This window comes from Lynx canadensis, chromosome D4 (genome assembly GCF_007474595.2).
Source record: "Lynx canadensis isolate LIC74 chromosome D4, mLynCan4.pri.v2, whole genome shotgun sequence".
NCBI lineage: Eukaryota > Metazoa > Chordata > Mammalia > Carnivora > Felidae > Lynx > Lynx canadensis.
The window spans coordinates 12876458-12895409 of NC_044315.2; the positions used below are offsets into that span (position 1 = coordinate 12876458).

The following is an 18952-nucleotide window of genomic DNA, read 5'->3' on the forward strand; positions in this document are numbered from 1 at the left end:
GATTGTCAAGAATTCCTGAGTCTGTAAGTTACGGTTTCACTGTCTGGAGATTGCTATCTGCATTTTGTTCCATATTCCCAAGGAAAGAGCTCCAGTTGGCGCTCTTGAGTCTATGTCACCCTTTGCCAAAGATCTAGCCAAAATTAAGGCTGTTTGAAGGGTACAGCTCTTTCACAAGTACAGAATGACTGCCACGGAGGAAGCATCTCCAGGGGTGCTCAGCTGGGCAATACACTAAAACACAGTCTTCTGTAAAGGACAGCTAGTTGTTCACCAGGGAATTAAGTAAGAGGGTGACATTTCAAATAGAATATGCTGGCACTTGGTCAAGCATTCCTCAAAAAGTGAGTCTCCATGAAATATTTGTGGAATTAGGTTGAGCTGTAAAACTTCTTTAGTGTCTCTTTCCATGAGGTTTTATCACCTCTTGCCTGGAATCCTGTGGTCAGGCCAACCACACCTCCTCCTCCCCTGCCGCTTCACATTTTTGCCTGGAATTCTTCAGTCGCTTTCTTCTTATCACAGAATAAAGTCCAAACTCTAGTCTGGCATTCACGTATAAGATGATGAACAATTTCCGCCCCCCTCCCCTCTGGGACAGAAGAAGAAGAATGTTGATTTCATAGATGTGTTGAGAAGATTAAATGAACATAAGGGATTGTGATACTTTCCCACAAACCTCCAATGTGAGTCTTCTGCCCTGATCAGGATGGCTCCTGACTGTTCCCTGAGCAGGACTTCATTGTTCTCATGGCTATGTCTTTATTTTCCAACAGCCTTGGAAATGCCTGGTTCTCACCTCCTGTCTCCCCTAGTCCCCTCTATTCCTTTAGGCCCTGCCAGGCTACAGATGTTCATTCTTTCCTCTTTTTAAAAAATGTTTATTTATTTTGTGTGAGAGAGAGAGAGAGAGTGAGAGAGTGAGAGACAGTGAGCAGAGAGAGAATCCCAAGTGAGATCTGCATCGTCAGCACTGAGCTCGACATGGGGCTTGATGTCACAAACCGTGAGATCATGACCTGAGCCAAAATCAAGAGTTGGACACTCAACTGACTGAGCCACCCAGGCACCCCCATTCTTTCCTCTTAACCTAAAAGCATCTCTAGTTTGTGCTATGCAGTCTCAGAGTAGATTATGTAGTCCAATTTCCTACACAAATTTTGGGAAACCATCCACACATCGCTTTCCTGGTGGCCATTTTGCTGCATGTGAATACTTTCAGTGTTGATGAGCTAAATTTGGGCTGCTCATCCCCATTTCTTCAACAGCTCTAATTAAATAACTACACCATGTAATTATCTTTTTAGTCATGACAGTCTTGCCTTTATAATAAAATTTTCAGTTCTTCCAGAAGAACAAAGTAGCTCCTCGAAAGATATTGGTTGTATTTATGCCTAAAATGACAATTTCGTGACATTAGTAGTTAAAACATTGCTACCACTTTTCTTTGCTTTTATTTCAAATTTGCTATTCCTCGCAGAAGCCAAGTTGCCATTCCAGGCCTTGTGGTTATTGTCATGATGTCTAGAACAGGTGTCTGAACAGAAAGAAGGCAAAGATGTCGGTTGATCGTTGAACCAACTTTTCTTGGGCCACTTTAAGTTACTCTTCAAGAGGACTTGAATATTTGGAGGGGGGGGATGTTCTGCTGCAGAACTCTCTCCTTTCTGGAGCATTCTTTCAGTCTTTTCACTCTTCACATACAGATCCCTGTATAACCGTATCTAAACACCTGGTTTAATTTTTACAAAAATTGGGATTAGACCCGACATGTTGCTCTGCATTTCCTTTTAAGAAGGACTTGACAACATACCAGTGGCATCTTTTTATGTCAATATACAAAGACTTAATTGTTGTTAATGGCTCCATGGTATAGCATGATCTATTTTTTTCTCCTATTGCTCAATACATATGTTGTTCCCAATTGATTCCTCAATTCTGATTTCTCTACTTTAAAAGATATTAAAAAGATAAATCACCACCACACTGTTACTCACAAATTCACCCAGTGATCAGGGTTGAATTTTGTCTCCGCCATTGTTTCTTGAAATCCTAGCCCCTTGTACCACAGATTGTGACCATTTTTGGTGAATAGCCTCATTCCAGATATAACTAGTTCAGCTGAAGTTGTACTGGAGAGTAAAGTGGGTGCCATACTCGTGTGATTACAAAAAGAGTAAATTTGGATACATGATAACACACAGGGGGAGTGTCATGTGAAGATGAGGCAAAGATTGGGGTGATGCTTCTATAAACCAAGAAATGCCAAAGATTGCCGAAAAATCACTAGAAGCTAGGAAGGAGAGGTGTTGAATAGATTCTCACAGCCCTCAGGAGAAACCAGCCCTGCCAACATTTTGATCTTTGAACCCTGGCTTCTGGAACCATGAGACAGTAAGTATCTATTGTTTAAGCCACCTAATTTGTGGTATTTTGTTAAGGCAGCCCTACAAACTAACACACCCAGTCTTAAATAAAAATGAATGTTTAGTGCTTGAGACAAAGAATATTGGGGCAACAGTTCATGATTTTGAGTAAAGGCCTTTCTAGGGTGACTGTGTTATGTCATAAGATAATGACTGTGGTACAGCCCAAGGCTTCTGAGAAATGGCTAAAACTGTAAGAAAGTAGTGTCCCGAATGTTAGGCTGAGACCAGGTTAACAACCATAGACCAGGAGGGGTAGAAAAGAAAGAATTACTGCGAACTTTCCATGTCTAAGGATATGGTACTCTAGGGCTTTATACAACAAGCCACGTTCTGGCTTTTAATCAAATAGGGTAATGTAAACAAGTAAGTAATGACAGACTGCTTTTAAATTAACATTACAATTAAAATTTAGCTCTAGGGAATTTAGTCTTCTTCAACCTTCATCAATTATCTTCTTCAAGGAAGCTCTATGTTGTTCTAAATCTGAGATGTTGGTAGCAAATGATGGTTGACCTGGTTTTCCAGGAAATCTGAGGGCACATGGTTGAATCTTGTGTGTGTTACATAAATGTGCATATTTATAAACAAATCCCTATGCCTACCATTCCATTTTCAAAAAATTGACTATACAGAGCCAATGGGAAAGGTACAGATGAAGATACTAGTTGGAGCAAAGCTCCATTCTCAAAAGTGGGGTCAATTCTGGAGATGCCATGAAACTGCCCGGAAGTTCTAACCAAGATGAAGCACTGTAGCATTTGAAGGCTTATCAAATTAGTGTTCCCCTTACCTGGAGTGTCCTCCTCATGCTTACTAAACCCTCCCTGTTCTTCAGGACACATCCCAAGGTAGCCTCTTCCACAGAGACTTCCTTGCCCTGAGTCACAGAGCGTTGTGACTTCTCTGAACCTCTAGACTTTATTCCTTAAGCAACTGAATGGTAATTTCAAGACTGTGTATGATTACATTTCATTACAGCTAGATTCAAAGCTCCACAGGGGAAGGGATTTCACCTACTTTATTCACCTGGGCACACCAACTGGGACATAGTAGGTATTCAACGAGTATTATTTTTGAATAAAAGATTGCACATATGTATGTTCTACAATTTCTCTTCTTTGCGGCAGAAGCTGCAACCAGAGTTACTTAATGGGGGTGGGATGGATCCCCTTTCTCCCATCCCTCAGCACTCTCAGAGCTAACCCAATTATAGATCATAATTCGCTTTACAATGGGTCATGAAAGCATGCCTGCCAGACCTTTAGTATGAAGACAAGTCTGTCATGTGTCTCTCATGCAGCCAGATTGCTACCCTCAAGCCTTTCCTACTTAGAGACGCTAGGGCTGCCACTGCTCTTTTATATCCTTTAAGATAGGGTCCAACACTCCAGCGCGCATGGGAGCTTTCCATGTTACTGAGGGAAGGGTACCATATGTAAGGTGCAGAACAGAGTGCTGGGGACTGTGGTGTGTTGAGGAGTACATGCTCCTTTTATTCACTTATTTTGTAAGGTTTACTTATTTTGGAGATGGGGGGGGGAGGGGGAGAGAGAGGGAGAGAGAATCCCAAGCAGGCTCCATGCTATCACTGCAAAGACTGATGTAGGACTTGAACTCATGAACTGTGAGATCATGACTTGAGCCAAAACAGGATGCTTAACTGACAGACCCACCCAGGTGCTCTGAGCACATGCTCCTTTTAAAGGGGCAGCCAATGCCTGGGTGGCTCAATCAGTTAAGTGTCTGACTCTTGATTTTGGCCCGGGTCATGATCTTGCAGTTTGTGAGTTCGGGCTCCACTCTGACAGGGTGGAGCCTGCTTGGGATTCTCTTTCTCTCTCCCTCTGCCCCTCCCATGTGCTCTCACACGTTCTTCTTTCTCAAAACAAATAAACTTAAAAAAAAAATGAAGGGCCAGCCAAGATGCCATAAGTCAGGTGACTATTTTCATGTGGGAACCCAGGTCTTGTTTTAGCAGATCTTCAGATTTTTCAAGGGAAGCCAGAAATATGAAATTAGATGTGAAATCTATCAATTTTTAAATGTTTCACATTTTTATTTTTTTAAATGTTTATTTTTGAGAGAGAGAGAGAGCGAGCAAGCACAAGTGGGGGAGGGGCAGTGCATGAGGGAAACGCAGAATCCGAAGCAGGCTTCAGGCTCCCAGCTGTCAGCACAGAGCCCAACGTGGGGTTTGAACCCATAGACCACAACATCATGACCTGAGCTGAAGTTGGACACTTAACCGACTGAGCCACCCAGGTGCCCAGAACGTTTTACATTTTTTAAAAAACACCTCTTCTCTGCTGGCTAGATATGACCCACAGACTACCAGTTTGCAACTTATGCTTTACAAGTAGCTTATGGGCCCTGGGCAATTATCTCCACGTACCCCACTGTTCTTGGCATGAAGATGGTGGAAATCAAGTGACGGCAAATAAATGCACAAGGAAGTCCAAGTCATGTTTTAAACTACTAAGTTTTTTTTTTTTTATTGCAAAACATTTGTTACAGAAATTTCAGAAAGTTTTTCCCATGGTATCTGCCAACTTCTGCTTCGAATTATGTATCTAAACAAACAAGCTCAAAGTGCATTGTGAATCCAATAATAGACCTTTAAAAAAGAACAATTCCTCTAAGGATTTATATATATTTATAATGTCGATAGATATGCAAACCGCTGTCTATCCATACACAAAGAAGGAAAAGATGTATATATATTTAACAAACCCAATTTCAAAATTGTTGTATTTATAGGAATTCATTTAAAAAGGATATTTGAAGAATTTCCCCCATTATAAACTATGGTTAGAATGTTTACAAATGAGAGCCTAAGTTCTAGATTATGAAATGATTATGAATACAGTATACTGCATGTACTGTTTTGCACAGCAGAAACAGCAATATAAACTCAAGTTAGACGCTGTAGTGACAGGAAGCAGATAAGCCTCGATACAATGCTACGGTACTCTTCTTCTGAATCTCCCTCACAAAGATCCTGCGTTTGGGTCCAGAAAGATGCAGCTAAGCAAATACACACACATACGTCATTCGGGAGAGCGGGAATAACCCTGAATAGGGTGAGTACCTCTCCGCCCCTGCCTCAGTTCTCGCTGTATTTCTTGTATACACTAAGTCAGGATCAGGAATATGATCCTGCTTGGCCCTAAATCAGAGGTCCCAAACTAGTGCTGTTGGGACTGAATGCTGCTGGCAGACACATTTGTTTGGCTAGCAGAGTGTTTACAAGTCTGAATGTGAATGTTTTTGTAGCGGGACACGTGTTCTCTCATGCCCTACAAACCCCACTTCTTCCTGTTGTCTTTCAACATCCAACGGGCACATTTGCGTCCTGGCTCCAGCCCCTGCGTGTATTTGAGGTTGCAGCCCGCAGTCTAGATGCAGATGGCTGGTTCTGATGATCTGGGGGGAGCCAGGGTGAAGACAGGAGGGACTCTTTTTGGGGTTCAGGCGGGCAAAGAACTGGAAGGGGCTGATTCAAACACCAGCTGAGTCAGGGGCATGGGGGAGAGTACGGGGAGCAGCCTTGGTTAACGGGAAGATTAGGGCGGGACAAAGTCTGAAAGCTGGACTTTCTCCAAGTAGCCGCTGTTTCAGCTTATTGTGCCAGGCTCCACGGGGTACTGAGGTACTAGGAGCAAGGGTCTGTTGGTCTGGCAAAAAAGCGTGTTGTGCTGGGCGAAGAGAAAGGAAAGTCAAGGGGGTGACGCAGGATGCATATTCAGGCGTGAAGCTGAACTTCCCTCTATAACCCAATGCTCTCAGCAGGCTGCCTGTTCCTGAGGAAGGCCTGGGTCAAGGTTGGTTTCGATGCTCTGCAGATAGCCCGTGGACTCGTGGCCATGTGTGCCCTTTTCGCTTTCCAGCTCACATTGTGCAAATAGGCAAGGGCCTGGAGGCTTATGGGGACCCGCAGACAAGGTGAATTAGGGAAGGGAAAATTCACCTCACTCTGACTGCCATGTGGATTATGTGGCCACTGAAATCCTTCCTTAGACAACATGTAGAAATCGTCATGTTTTGATTTCATTAGCAGCGATCAGTGCAAGGAACTCAGAGAAAAAGTAACGCAGGGACCTTCTCAAGTGCGTTAAAAAAGAAAAGAAAAGAAAAATCTTGTTTTCCTTAAATCAGAACCAACGCCTCTTTGGCCGACCCCAATCTGGGAAAGAGAATGTTTGACACGTAAAAGGAAGCGAAAGCTTAGGCCAGTGCAGGCTGAGAGAAAAGTTTTCTCTACCCGTTTGAGGAACAGTCATTTATAAGACTGTGCAAACTGGCTCCTCTCTTTTCCAGATGTGGAATGGCTTCTGATAATGACATGGTGATTTCTTTAAAGGGCAAACTCTTCAGACTCACCTAGTTCTTGATCAGACACGGAGTCACCCACCCCTCGCTCTCCCCCCAGCCCAGGCTCATACACAGGTAAGAAAAGCCACCAAGTAGGAGGGAGGGCACCAGCATCACTGGACCACTCATTCACCATGACCTGTGGATTTCTGCATTGTCACCAATGGACTTCTCACTCTCACGTCTCGTTTAACAATCTGTACCCAGTGGCCCTAAAGAATCAGAAATGGGTCTTTCCTATATCACAGATGCACCAACACCTGGACCGCTGTTGGCTAGCCATCTCTGGGTCCCCTAGCTATACACCCTGTGGTTAATACTTTCTTTCATATTATTTGTTCAGAGCTTAAAAAAAGATTAAAAAAAACCCCTTGGTTACTTTTTTGTTTTTAATTTTGAAAAATTGAACATAATCCCCAAACAGTGTAAGCAGCCCAACAGCGTGAGCAAGTTCCTAGCTGGTTTTTAAGTGCTACAGCAGGCAATAGTAAAATGTTAAGTGCCCTTAAAAAGTCAAAAGAAACGCATAAAGCAGTGCATGCATTTTGTTGCCACAAAATTAAGACTGGATTTGGGGGAGGGTTACTTCATTTCAGTTACATTGCTATTGTTAAAGAATAGTGAGTAATAATGCAATATCTAGAACATATATAACCACCTACACACTAGCATCACTTCATCTAGAAACAAACGTATCAGTGTTACTAAATGAACATATTTATAAAATACTGTACCCTGCTTCCACATGGGGTTAGCAGATGTAAACAAACAGCTAATTCAACTGGAGTTTAAAATATTATTTTAAGTTCATTTGTCATATAGTCTTTTGCATAACATGCCAGCTCATCTTTCGCAAAACACAATTCACCTACCAAGGCTCACAGGGCTGGTTAGAGGGTGTACATCAGCTTATACACGTATTTCCTAGTGGCCTACAGGATTGTGAAAAACAGAAAGCAGCTCAGGAACAAAAGTGCTCATTTTACGAGGAGGCTAAATAACATGGAATTGGGAACATACTTAATCCCGGCAACATGTGCTTCTTTATTGAATGTTACAGATTTGTCAATGATTAGCAAAGCTGTCCTGTAACGTTCATTAATACAACCACATGCTACAACTATGCTGGGTTAAAAACATGGGTTACATATACATGTGCATGTGTTTTATAATACAGCATTGCCTGACACGTTGAATGGTACAGCCTATAGATACAGCATGATGGATGACTGGATAATATTGATTACCATTACAGAAGTTAAACAGCCCAAACATTCAGGAAGATTAGACTGTAGAGCCTCAGGAAGTAGAATAAATGTACTACCCAGTTATCTACCATAATATTATCTATAGAAACCATCTTTTAGAGTACCTTAGAAACATTCAGAAGAAACACACTTTGTGTTTTTAGAAGTACAGTTTTCCCACTGGATTATTCATATATATATATATATATATATATATTTCTTTTTTTTTCTTTTTTTAAAGGGGAAGGTTCAAAGTGCTAAATAGATATCCTAGACCTGGAAGCTTAGACTTAAAAAGAAATCCAGCTCCGTAAAGTGCTGCATTCTGCCTGCTAACACACACCTTCTGGCCTGGAGAAATATATAACGTAGCCATGACAATTGTGCCCAAGTTTTCCAGCTTCTCGTTCAAATCCATCAAGGAGGAAGTTTCTAACTATAAGCATGTGGGTCAATCAGGGAATTTCCATGGCTATTTTCATAAAACAATTGTTTTTCAAATGGAACAAGCAATTTAGAACGAATCATTACATATAGTAGTATATAAAATTGGCACCTCAAAAGCAGAAATGAAGCCAGAGCTATTAATTCTGTGAGCTCTCTATGACTTTATTTATGTTCCTCAATGATGTGCTGCCCACAAGCTACTTAATTCACAGAGACAGGTAATTAACGTCCCCTTGATCGGGGACATGATGGGATAAATGATCTGAACACAAGCTGACTGTACAAGGCCACAGAATCGATGCCACATCGGTGTGCAGAGAACCCAGAAATGGGAAGAAATGGGTTGAAACAGGACACACATGTAGGCGCACAGGAAAGAAATGGCTCATGAGAATTGCACAGCTGAAGTTTAAAGATTGAAATTTGGCTTGTATATTTTGCACACTTCACAGAAGATGTAAGAACTTCATTTTCCTGCACAACAAAAGAACCAGGCAGTCACAAGGTCAGGACTGTTAAGTACTGTGCTTCCCAGGTCCTGTTCTGTTCTCTCCAGAAATCACGGTGAAGGGAAACACTTGTGCACATAATTTCTCTCCCTCACTTTCAGTATGGTCCAGAATGGGGCCCTGGAGGTACAGTGATGTCCTGCTCTGTGGTCAAAGATTAATGGTTTCACCTCCTTCTTGGATTCCTCTACAGACTCTCTCAGAGAGCCTTCCGGCTTTTTAAAGTGTGCTCCATACTTAAAATCATCAAACATTAGGATACAAGCATATCACGCTAGCAAAATAGAATCTAAGGGACGAAAAGAACGAAATCTTGGTTCAAACTCTGGTGTTGAGACTTAGCCTTCCTGAGAATCACAGAGAAATGGTCTCAAATGTAAAGTGCCTGTTACAACTATTGATTATGAGCAACCACGATTCCTCTTCCTCGTTATCACTCAAGATGGAACCAGGGGTCCGTGGGCCCTTGCAGGTTATATTGCAACTTTGCACCTATGTACATTCTTTTCTGGAGGGCCCAAAGATTTCACCAGATTCTCACTGAGATTCATGACTCAAGGTAGTTTAAGGGCAACTGATTTATTCTCAGACCAAATACATGTTTGCTGAAAGGGAAACAGCCAGTGTGGGGCTCAGTAAAAATGTAAGCCTTTCTAGAGCAATTGCATCCGAGGAAGGCTGGTTGCTTGTTTTCGATTCACTCACATACCAAAGAGTGAAAAGGAATTATTTAATTCTTTGTATGTGGCCTCATAACTATTTCCATATCCAAAAGACTGGTTCAGAGGGTTAAAAAAAATTTGAAGGCTAGAGGTTCTGTCCATGTGTTTACTTGATTTCACATAATGAGAAAATCTGGAGCTCATAACAACAACTAAACAGGAGAACCACATAGTGTTGGGGGGGCCAAGAACATTAGATCATTTTTCTTAAAGATTTTATTCTTTTTAAAAATCAGTGACACAAGTAGGAATCTGAAGATTTGAGGGTCAATATTTATTTATCTCCCTTCAAATCCAGATTCTGATCTAGTAGTAGCCTGTATTAAAGAGTCCGTAATACTATCCGGCTTAGAATTGCATGTCTAATTTGGGTTGTACTTGGCGTAATCACTTTGTGCAGAAGAAACCAGACTAAATAAGATGTCATCACAGCATGTGCTTCTGGACAGAAAAGCAGAGGGTGGGTCGCCAGTCATTTTGGCCAGTCTAGTTTGGTACAAGGAGGAACTAAGGTCATAGGGATTTAAAAAGTCATAATTTTAACACCTGTCAAAATCCAACATAATATAATGAACTCTTTCAGTGGAACTCTTGGATATTAAAAAATCCTGGTTATATCTCAAGGTGATAGAAAAGGTCCAAGCCTCTTAAGAAAGCTCTATATGCCTGTTTATATACTATATATAAACATGTCTGTGTAAATGCATATATATGTATATAAGCAGCATATACTATAGAAGTCTTTATGTGGTTTATTTGCTTTCCATTTTAGTCTATTGTATCATTTTTATAGCTCTGTATATAAGAAAAATATTCATGGTATGCCTGCAACTGATGACTTTGGGTTGATACCAGATTTGCAGTCAATTCTAAGGTTATTTATGATTTGAAACTTCCTTAAAAAGTACTTTGGAACATTTCCATAAAAAAGATACCAGCCCTTGGAAAATCTCCAATTAAATTTATGCTGAGCTCAGATTAAATGGCAAAACTCTAGGTATGAAAATATCCACATGTGATCAGGTCTTCATATACAAAATGGTCATGTGATGAGTAGTGTGAAGAATTTCCAGGTACATCTTGGAGATGTTCAGAAGACATGGCAGAGTCATGCAAATGATGACAGCCACACAGCAGCATGGCACATGACACTAATGGCGAGAATACAACAGTATACCATATGGCAATTTTAGGTGAGTTCTGCCCACTATTTTTGTTTTCCTTTGAGTTCACTATCACATATTCAGTGAGTGGCTTCCTTGACGATGGGTGAGGTACAAAATAAATTAAAAAATATAAAGTTATTTAATTACATTCATCCTGAGCTTGCTTGACTATACTCGAATGCCCACTGCATATAATAAACCACTTGACACTTGTGTTTAGCCTCAATTCTTCTTTCATTTTGATTGCAATACAAAAAGGCATTTCTTTTCCCTTTATTTTCTTCAAAAAAGATAAACAGTTGTGGCACCAGAAGTGAATATATAAGAGACAGGCGAACTATGACTGTTACCTTGTGTTTTCTTTATAATGATCAATTACAGAAGTGTTGGCATGAGAAGGAGTTGGGACGTTAGGTAGAACTGCTTGCTGCCGGCTTATACTGAATAAAAAGGGTGCTCTTCATCAGTCACCAGTGATGGAGCCAATGTGAAAAGAAAACAGAATTGAAGTTTAGAATATCTCATTTGTATGCTGGCTACTTTATTTTATCTTAGTTTGCAACTTAGCCCTGTATCCTAAAACTCTTGATCATGGTCAGAATTGGAAAGATGCCTCCTGGCATGGAGAATGCTTGAAGCCCCTTCATTCCCAGAGCTCATGGCTTTCAGAAGTGACTACTGACACACATTCATCTCAACCCTGCTCCTCCCTCTGTCCCCTCCCTGCCCATCAAGTGGGAGCATGACTTAAAGCCCCTGTGTTTAGCGCTGGGCCAGACCAAAGGCTTTCTCGATTGGTGGCCCCGAAGTCACCTTTGAGTTAACACCTCCTGAGGCATTGCTTGTTTTGCTCAGCTAAGAATAAAGCAGGGATGTGTCAAGGAAGGGGAACAGGTAGAGTTTGGGGAGGATTTTAGGGCTGGATTCTTGAGCCTCCTGCAATGCGTATTAGGAAGGTTTAGTTGTGCTTGCTTTCAAAGCTGTGGAAGGCGGACGTTCTGGACAGTCTCCTCATGGACAGGCTGTCCCCTCGTCCCTCCGGCTTGGAGGACTTACTCCTCTGGAAGGGATTGCGCAGGCTTGCTGTGTTCCGCTGCCTGTCGAGTTTGTCACTGATGGAGAAGCTCTTCCTGGTGTGTGCATATGGCGCGCTTGGCTCCTCTGCCGAGTAGCTGTTGGCGCGCTCTATCTTGGGAACTGTGATGTTATTGGACACGGTTCTGTCTGAGTTATCACCCTCCTGGGAAGGTATCGCGATGGTGGCTCTCCGGCCTCTGGCCTCGTTCTCCTCACTGTCAGAGCTGGGGTGGCTCAGTTCTGCTTCTCGCTCAGGATGGCAGCAAGATGAATCCTCTACTTTGCCTCCAAGACCTCCGGGGAAGGTGGCCCTGTCAGCAATCGCTTGAGGGGCATTGACACATCTTGTGTCAATACAGTCTGTAATACTTGTGTATTCTGCTGTTTTCATGGGTACCCCGAAGTTGGCATAATAGCTCCTCGAAGGAGAAAACATAAAGCTATGAGATTTCACCATGGGGGCCTCTTCTAGAAGAAAGGGTGTGGTGGCTATATAGCGGCTACTTTTGGAACGCTCGATGCTCTGGTACATTGGAGGGTCAGTGTCCCAGGGGTTTTGGCATTCTGGGAGGTGGGTATAGTCTGAAGAAAAAGATCTAGTGTCCATGGAGGTGATGTCCTCAAAATCAATGCTCCGGCTCGGAGGTCTGTCTGTGGGTGCAAGGGTTGCATAGGCACTGGTTGAAGGAGCCGTGGAAGGTGCCGTAGCCGAAAAGCTTGGCTCGCCTAGCCCGAGGATGTTCATGGAATTGTCCAGAGGGTCTATATCACAGTGTAGTTCATCCATGGCAGAGACATAGATGTCTATACATGAGGACGGTCTTCTGGAGTCTGGAACAATGGCCAAGGTGTTTGCAGGGGCTGCAGGAGCTTTGGGTTCTTTTGCTACAGAGTGGGAACTAGTAGCCCGGTGGAGGCTCAGGGACCTTTCTTTAAAAAGACTTTCCAACTTTTCTATACCACCTTTGTCTTTCATATTGACTGAATAAAAAGAATGGCTTCGCATACGGGGTATTAGGGTTGGAGAAGTTGGGGACATGGTCTCCTCACCTGCAGGGTCTATACTCTCTTGGAGCTTGAAGGTATTTCCTTCCTGGCTGTTGAAGCTGCTTTGGCGCACGATGTAGGCGGCATCCGTACAGTCCGACGAGGTCCGGGAGCGGATTTTGTTGGACTCAGCCCGCTCCAGACCTGTCAGGCGCTCCAGGGCCGTGGCCATGCGCCCAATGAGGTCCTCGAGCTGCGCCAGCCGGATGTCCACGGTCTGGAGTGAGGCCTTCATGCAGTGCTCTCTCTCGTTGACTTCCTCCAGCCGCATGGACATGTTCTCCACCCTGGGCAAGAAACAGAATGAGGGTCACTCAAGGCCGGGTTCCTCTCTAGAGAATCTAAATCTTTTTGAGCTGGAAGAGGCTTTAGAGATGACCTAAGCTAGTGGTATTTATCTAGCAAACCCCTTTTCCCTCAGTAAAAGTTAACGCACAATCCCAATAAACACCAAAGCTGAGCAGTTCTTATTGGAGTGGAATGGGGCCAAAGCGCCTCATGACTTAGTTGTGACTTGGGGCAGGGTTTAATAACCTGAGCAAGGCTTACGGCGTTGGCTTAGTCAGCACCGAAATGAGAATGGTGCGTCTTGATGACTTTGTTCAGAACCGTGCAATACGGTTTGAGAATGCAGCTATTCTCATTGCAGAGCATGCCTGAGGCTTATAGCATGGACTGGGATTATTTTTATTTTGCATTACAAACGATTTTTAACATTTATTTATTTTTGAGAGAGAGAGAGAGAAAGAGAGCACGAGTGGGGGAAGGGCAGAGAGCGGGAGGGAGACCCAATCTGAAGCAGGCTCCAGGCTCTGAGCTGTTAGCACAGAGCCTGACATGGGGCTCGAACCCACAAACTGAGATCATGACCTGAGCCAAAGTTGGACGCTTAACTGACTGAACCACCCAGGCGTCCCTTATTTTGCATTTATATGATAATCTCTTCTTGTTGCTGTTCACAATAATCTTTTCAAAATTTAGGGCCTCCATAGGAATTGATACGGTCCTGTCACTGAGGCACCTGGCGTTGATCTAACCCAATCCTTTCTTTAATAAAGGGAAAGCAAACATCAAGAAATTTAACCAAGATTATGTAATTTGTAGTAAACCTGGAGCATCTATCTGTAAGTCAATTACCCAACTCCTCTCTCTCTCTCTCTCTCTGTGTGTCTCTCTGGATAGCTGATCATAGATACCTTATATTACAGTTATTTCTAGATGTCTTGACCTTCCCCACTGGAAATTCCTAAGGGCATGATCTGTCTCATATTCCTTTTTCCATTCCTGGGCTGCCAGGTGTCAATAAAGGTTTCACTGAGTCAATCATGGTTATGAACTTGATTTCGTTTGTTTAATAGGCTGCCTGGACATTTTTTTACAAAGACAGAGGCCACATATTTAAAATAAAATTGTGCCACATTTTTCTGGGATTGACGGGAAAAGGGCAAACCAGAGCCAAGCTTTGGTTTGAACTCCAACTTTCACTTGTAAATGCCCAAAGGCAAAACTTTTGGAGACTCGAAATGAGATCCACTCACAACTTTTCTGGAGAGGATAAAGATAAAGATACTTTTCCAAAACTCCCAACGTGCACAGTAAACCACGCGACCGCTGACCCTTAAAGAAACATGTCTGCATGTATAAGATGTGCTTTACAGACAATGGTGGCAATTGGAACTGGGTCCCCCCAGCTGTTGTGATGGTGGCGAAGGGGGATGGGGATGGTAGCAGGGGTGGCATGTTAATAGTAGTGACACCTCAATCAGAGGAGAATACATTTCAGTGCCATGAGGTACAAGAGGCACGTGGCTTCCCTTTCTGAGGATCTGTAGGCTTGCAAAACCAACCAACCAACGAACCAGCCAAACAAACAAACAAACAAAACCCTCTTCTGGCCAGAGTGGGGGTGTGTGTGATTCTCCTGCCTTGGGTCACATCTCTGCCTCTTTCAGCAACAGCTCGCCCCACTCCAACTCACCTCACCCATTCTGCTCTCTTATCTTTCAGGTTGCCTTCACCCAGCCCAAGGCTCTGGACTGCCCTCCTGAGCCCTGTTTTAGAGACATCCTCCTGATGCTCCATACCCAACCCAGCACTTCCTGGGGCCCAGGAACAGTCTGCCACCATGCCCAGGTGTCTGCCTTAAAAGACTCGAAAATCTAGCGATTGCGAAGCTGGCAAACGCAATGCTAATCTCTCAGTTAACACAGCTGATTCAGAAGGAAACTACCACTTTACCCTGTATCACTTCATTTTGTGATATAAACACAGCTTGAGAAACAAACTTACTTACAATAACAAGTTTGTGTGTCTTATAGACTTCCAATTCACTTGGTCACCATCTAGCCTATGCAGTTTGGTTTTGCAAGTACTGCGATTTCCTGTTTTGCAATGCAATAAGCTTTGAGCGAGTGGATAAAACACTTCCTCATTAAAGTCAGGAGCAGGAGACATGCACTTTTTGGTAGAACGGGACTTTCCATTTTGGATACTCTAGGTACTGGAGTGTTTTAGTGTTGGCAGAGTAACAAAAGACAGGACCGTTTCCTTCCTCCTCTTTGTTTCCCTGGAGCCTGGTGTATACAACAAGGCGGGTATGGAAAGAGATAAAGATGCTCTTTTAGCCTAACTGCTTGGGATCACTGGGCTGAGCCCTGTGAAGGGTCTCCCTGCCCTGTGGGGAGCTCCCACCCTGTATCCCACCTCTCTTCAGCCCGAGGATCCAACACTGCAGAGAGAAGTATCAGTTAAGAGGCAGAGCTAAGGCACCATGAAGCAATGGAAGAGTCAGGAGCTGGCTGTGGACAGTAAACTGGACACAGAAACTAAGGAGCCCAAGGGGATGGGAAGAAGAGAGGTGGTAGGAGGAAGGGGGAAGAAGGCAAGCAGAGAGGTGCCTGGGGGAGCCTCGAGACTCAAGAAAAAGAAGCATGACCCCAGGAATGGAACAGTTGGAAGTAGTGAGGAAGACAGCTAGAACAGGGCCAAGGAGCTATTCTTCACCAAAGTTCTCCTTTGTGGGCTCTCCTGTGGGCTCTGAGGTGTTTTGGAATGTAGTACTTGGTGGGGTGGGGTGGGGAGAATGGACGGTTTCATCCATTTTCTTCCAGATTTCTGGATGTGTTTAACCACATAACTGTATGATCATTTAAGTCATGATTATAACTGTAGGGGTGGAGTGTAGGAGTTATAAAAGAATAAAAAATCTTTGAGTTAAACTCCTATATGTTTGTTCCATAAACAGAGTGCTTCCCTTAATGTTAAAAAACAAATTTGGTTTTTTTTGAAAAGCAATTGTAAATGGGTGTGCATCACAGATATAAATACGTTTGAGCGGGGCGCCTGGGTGGCGCAGTCGGTTAAGCGGCCGACTTCAGCCAGGTCATGATCTCGCGGTCCGTGAGTTCGAGCCCCGCGTCGGGCTCTGGGCTGATGGCTCAGAGCCTGGAGCCTGCTTCCGATTCTGTGTCTCCCTCTCTCTCTCTGCCCCTCCCCCGTTCATGCTCTGTCTCTCTCTGTCCCAAAAATAAATAAACGTTGAAAAAAAAAAATGAAAAAAAAAATCTTTGAAAAAAAAAAAAATAATAAATAAATACGTTTGAGGACCAAGCCAAGAGTTTTGGGTCATGATTGTAGTCACTAGTTGCTGACCCTGGTCAAACCACTCAGGAGAGAAAAAGGAGGTAACAATGGTAAGAATTTATGGATCAAGAGGAACGCTTAAGACAGACACAGGAAGTGATGAAGCAAGAGAAAAAAGTTGGGGAAGGAAGATGCTGTGTGGGGAGAACACTTTATTTTTCTTTCCTTCTTTTGCATCGCTGGGCCTCTCATGGCTTCTTCAGAGTAACTTGGGAGGCAAGCACATTAGCAACACGATGTGGTCCTGGAAAGATGTGAGGTCACTCCTGCCTCTGGATGCCCAAGAAAGTGACAGCCAGGATCCCACCAGAGGAAATTCCTAACTCGATAGGTTGGGGGAAATCCCAGCTAAGAGGACAACTAGCCTCTAACGGCCAGTATGATGAAGAAAAGAAAGGACATTCCAAAGAAGATCCTAATGGCACAGAAAATTTCAGCCTCAATACGCAATTTCTTAAGAACTGTTATTTTCTACAAATTCATTTTCTTTCCTGATAACCTCAAAATGTGGCTAAAGGAAAAGCAGTGAAAGGAAAAAAGAGGCTTGGCAGGCCATGCCTGTTTTAAATCTCAAATATTCCCTGGAGAGCTAGCAGCAAGATGGCTATAGGATGGAGGGCAAAAGCAATCCCATTATCACACGAACCAATCACAGGGCCTCTTGTCGGGGAAAGGGCAGACTTGTACAGGGTTTCAAATGCAAGGGGATGACACAGAACAGATAACGTGAACTCTTGCTTATCCACAGACTGGCATCTAATTTGTGACTTATTTAAGTCTTTTAGAGTCACCTGCCCTTCCCTTTGGTCCAATTATCCTTCTCATCATCCTGGGAAGAAAAAAGGGGAGAAATTGAAATCCAGCTCAATCATGGAGATACCAAAGATCAGCACTGGAAAAAGATAGGGCTGGGAGGTGAGTGAGGCTCATCTTTTTTGGCTTACCCTGTTTTTTGATTATTCATATATCCTAAGTTATTCTTGTCTTCCTTTGTTATGAAAATCAGAAGTGGAATACACTATTCATAGTCACATGACTATTCCTGTTTTTGGATCTAGGCGAAGTGACGAAAGGGCGCAAACCCTTTGGTTGGGGAAAGATAAGGTTAGATAAATGACACCAGTGACCATGTGTATTCTAGTTTGCTTCAACTGTTACTGGAGAGAAATTCAAATGCAACTTCTTCTGACAAGTGGAACTTGAGGGAGGGGAGGAAGGCGTTGGGGAGGATGATCTGGAAGCTGGAAGTCAGGGGTCGGAGAACTCAATGCGTATGGCATTGTATGAGGACAGAAGCTGGGACTCAGTGGCAGCAGAGAGCATGCCCAGTCCAGGGCATTCAGCATGGATTTTCACAATCGCTGCAAGCCTTACCCAACAACCCTCTGCGTGCAGGTGTGTCCAAGTCACCAGTTTGCAAGCCCTGCTTTAAATGAGCGAGAGGAACCAGAAAAAAAAAAAAAAAAGCTCCAGCTGTGATCACCAGAAAACGTAGGTAACTCTTAAGAACCAAGGGGAAATTAACAAGAAAAGTCAGGAGACTGGAGATAGGAAAATGTTTTTCTGATATTAAAAGTTCCCAAAGTCTAGGAATTATGAAAGCTTGACATAAATTCTAGGCAGTACTTATGGAATAGCTCAGGAGTATGTAATTAAGCAGATGTTTTGAGTACTTTGAAAAGATAGGGCTCATTTACAGGAGACTTTATGGGCTCAATATTAATCTTGTCTTCATACTCTAGACCAATACAGTAACACAGATGCATAATGTTAGTGATGGGGTATGTTGTGATTTTAGCAGGGAGGTTGACATGCTGAGCTGACTGGAGAAATTTGGGTACCTGGCTGGTTTTTAACCAAATGAAAGATGGGTCAATATTGTGAAACACGGTATTTTTGGAGTCTTGGTTCTTTCTGCCTTGGTTTACCTGATGTGTGCTGGCCGGCATCTGATGAGCTATACTGAAGGCATAGCAAGTACATTTATCAAGCCAACAATGAGATAAAATGAATAGAATTATATATATATTACGTGTACATACATGTATATACATGTGTATATATTATATATATATATAATACATATATATGGAAAAAAAAGGTTTTTTTTTTTCAGGAATCAGTTCCTATGAGGTGTTAATTTTCAGAATCGGTTCCCGTAAAGGTGTTAATGATCTCCTGAATATTGTATTGCTCTCTTTAGATACCATTTGGGTACGAAAATATGACTTCAGAATGATGCATGTAAATTGACAATTATGGAAGGATCTCTGTATTTCTAAAAAAATTCATGCA

General features: G+C 42.9%; 1 protein-coding gene across 4 annotated transcripts in view; it reads right to left on the bottom strand.

The window, feature by feature from the left end:
- Positions 1-4889: 4889 nt before the first annotated feature.
- TRPM3 (transient receptor potential cation channel subfamily M member 3) overlaps positions 4890-18952 on the bottom strand; it is a 502889-nt gene continuing 488826 nt past the window's right edge. For 2 of the 4 annotated variants that reach the window (XM_030293212.1, XM_032595678.1), the window contains 2 exons: positions 13019-13302; positions 4890-11349 (listed from right to left, as the gene is read on the bottom strand). In XM_030293212.1, the coding sequence (XP_030149072.1) occupies positions 11327-11349; positions 13019-13302 (307 nt within the window). In that variant the 3' untranslated portion in view covers positions 4890-11326. Of the gene's footprint in view, positions 13303-18952 lie in introns of all 4 variants that reach the window. The other 2 variants (XM_030293204.1, XM_030293198.1) reach the window with 1 other exon arrangement.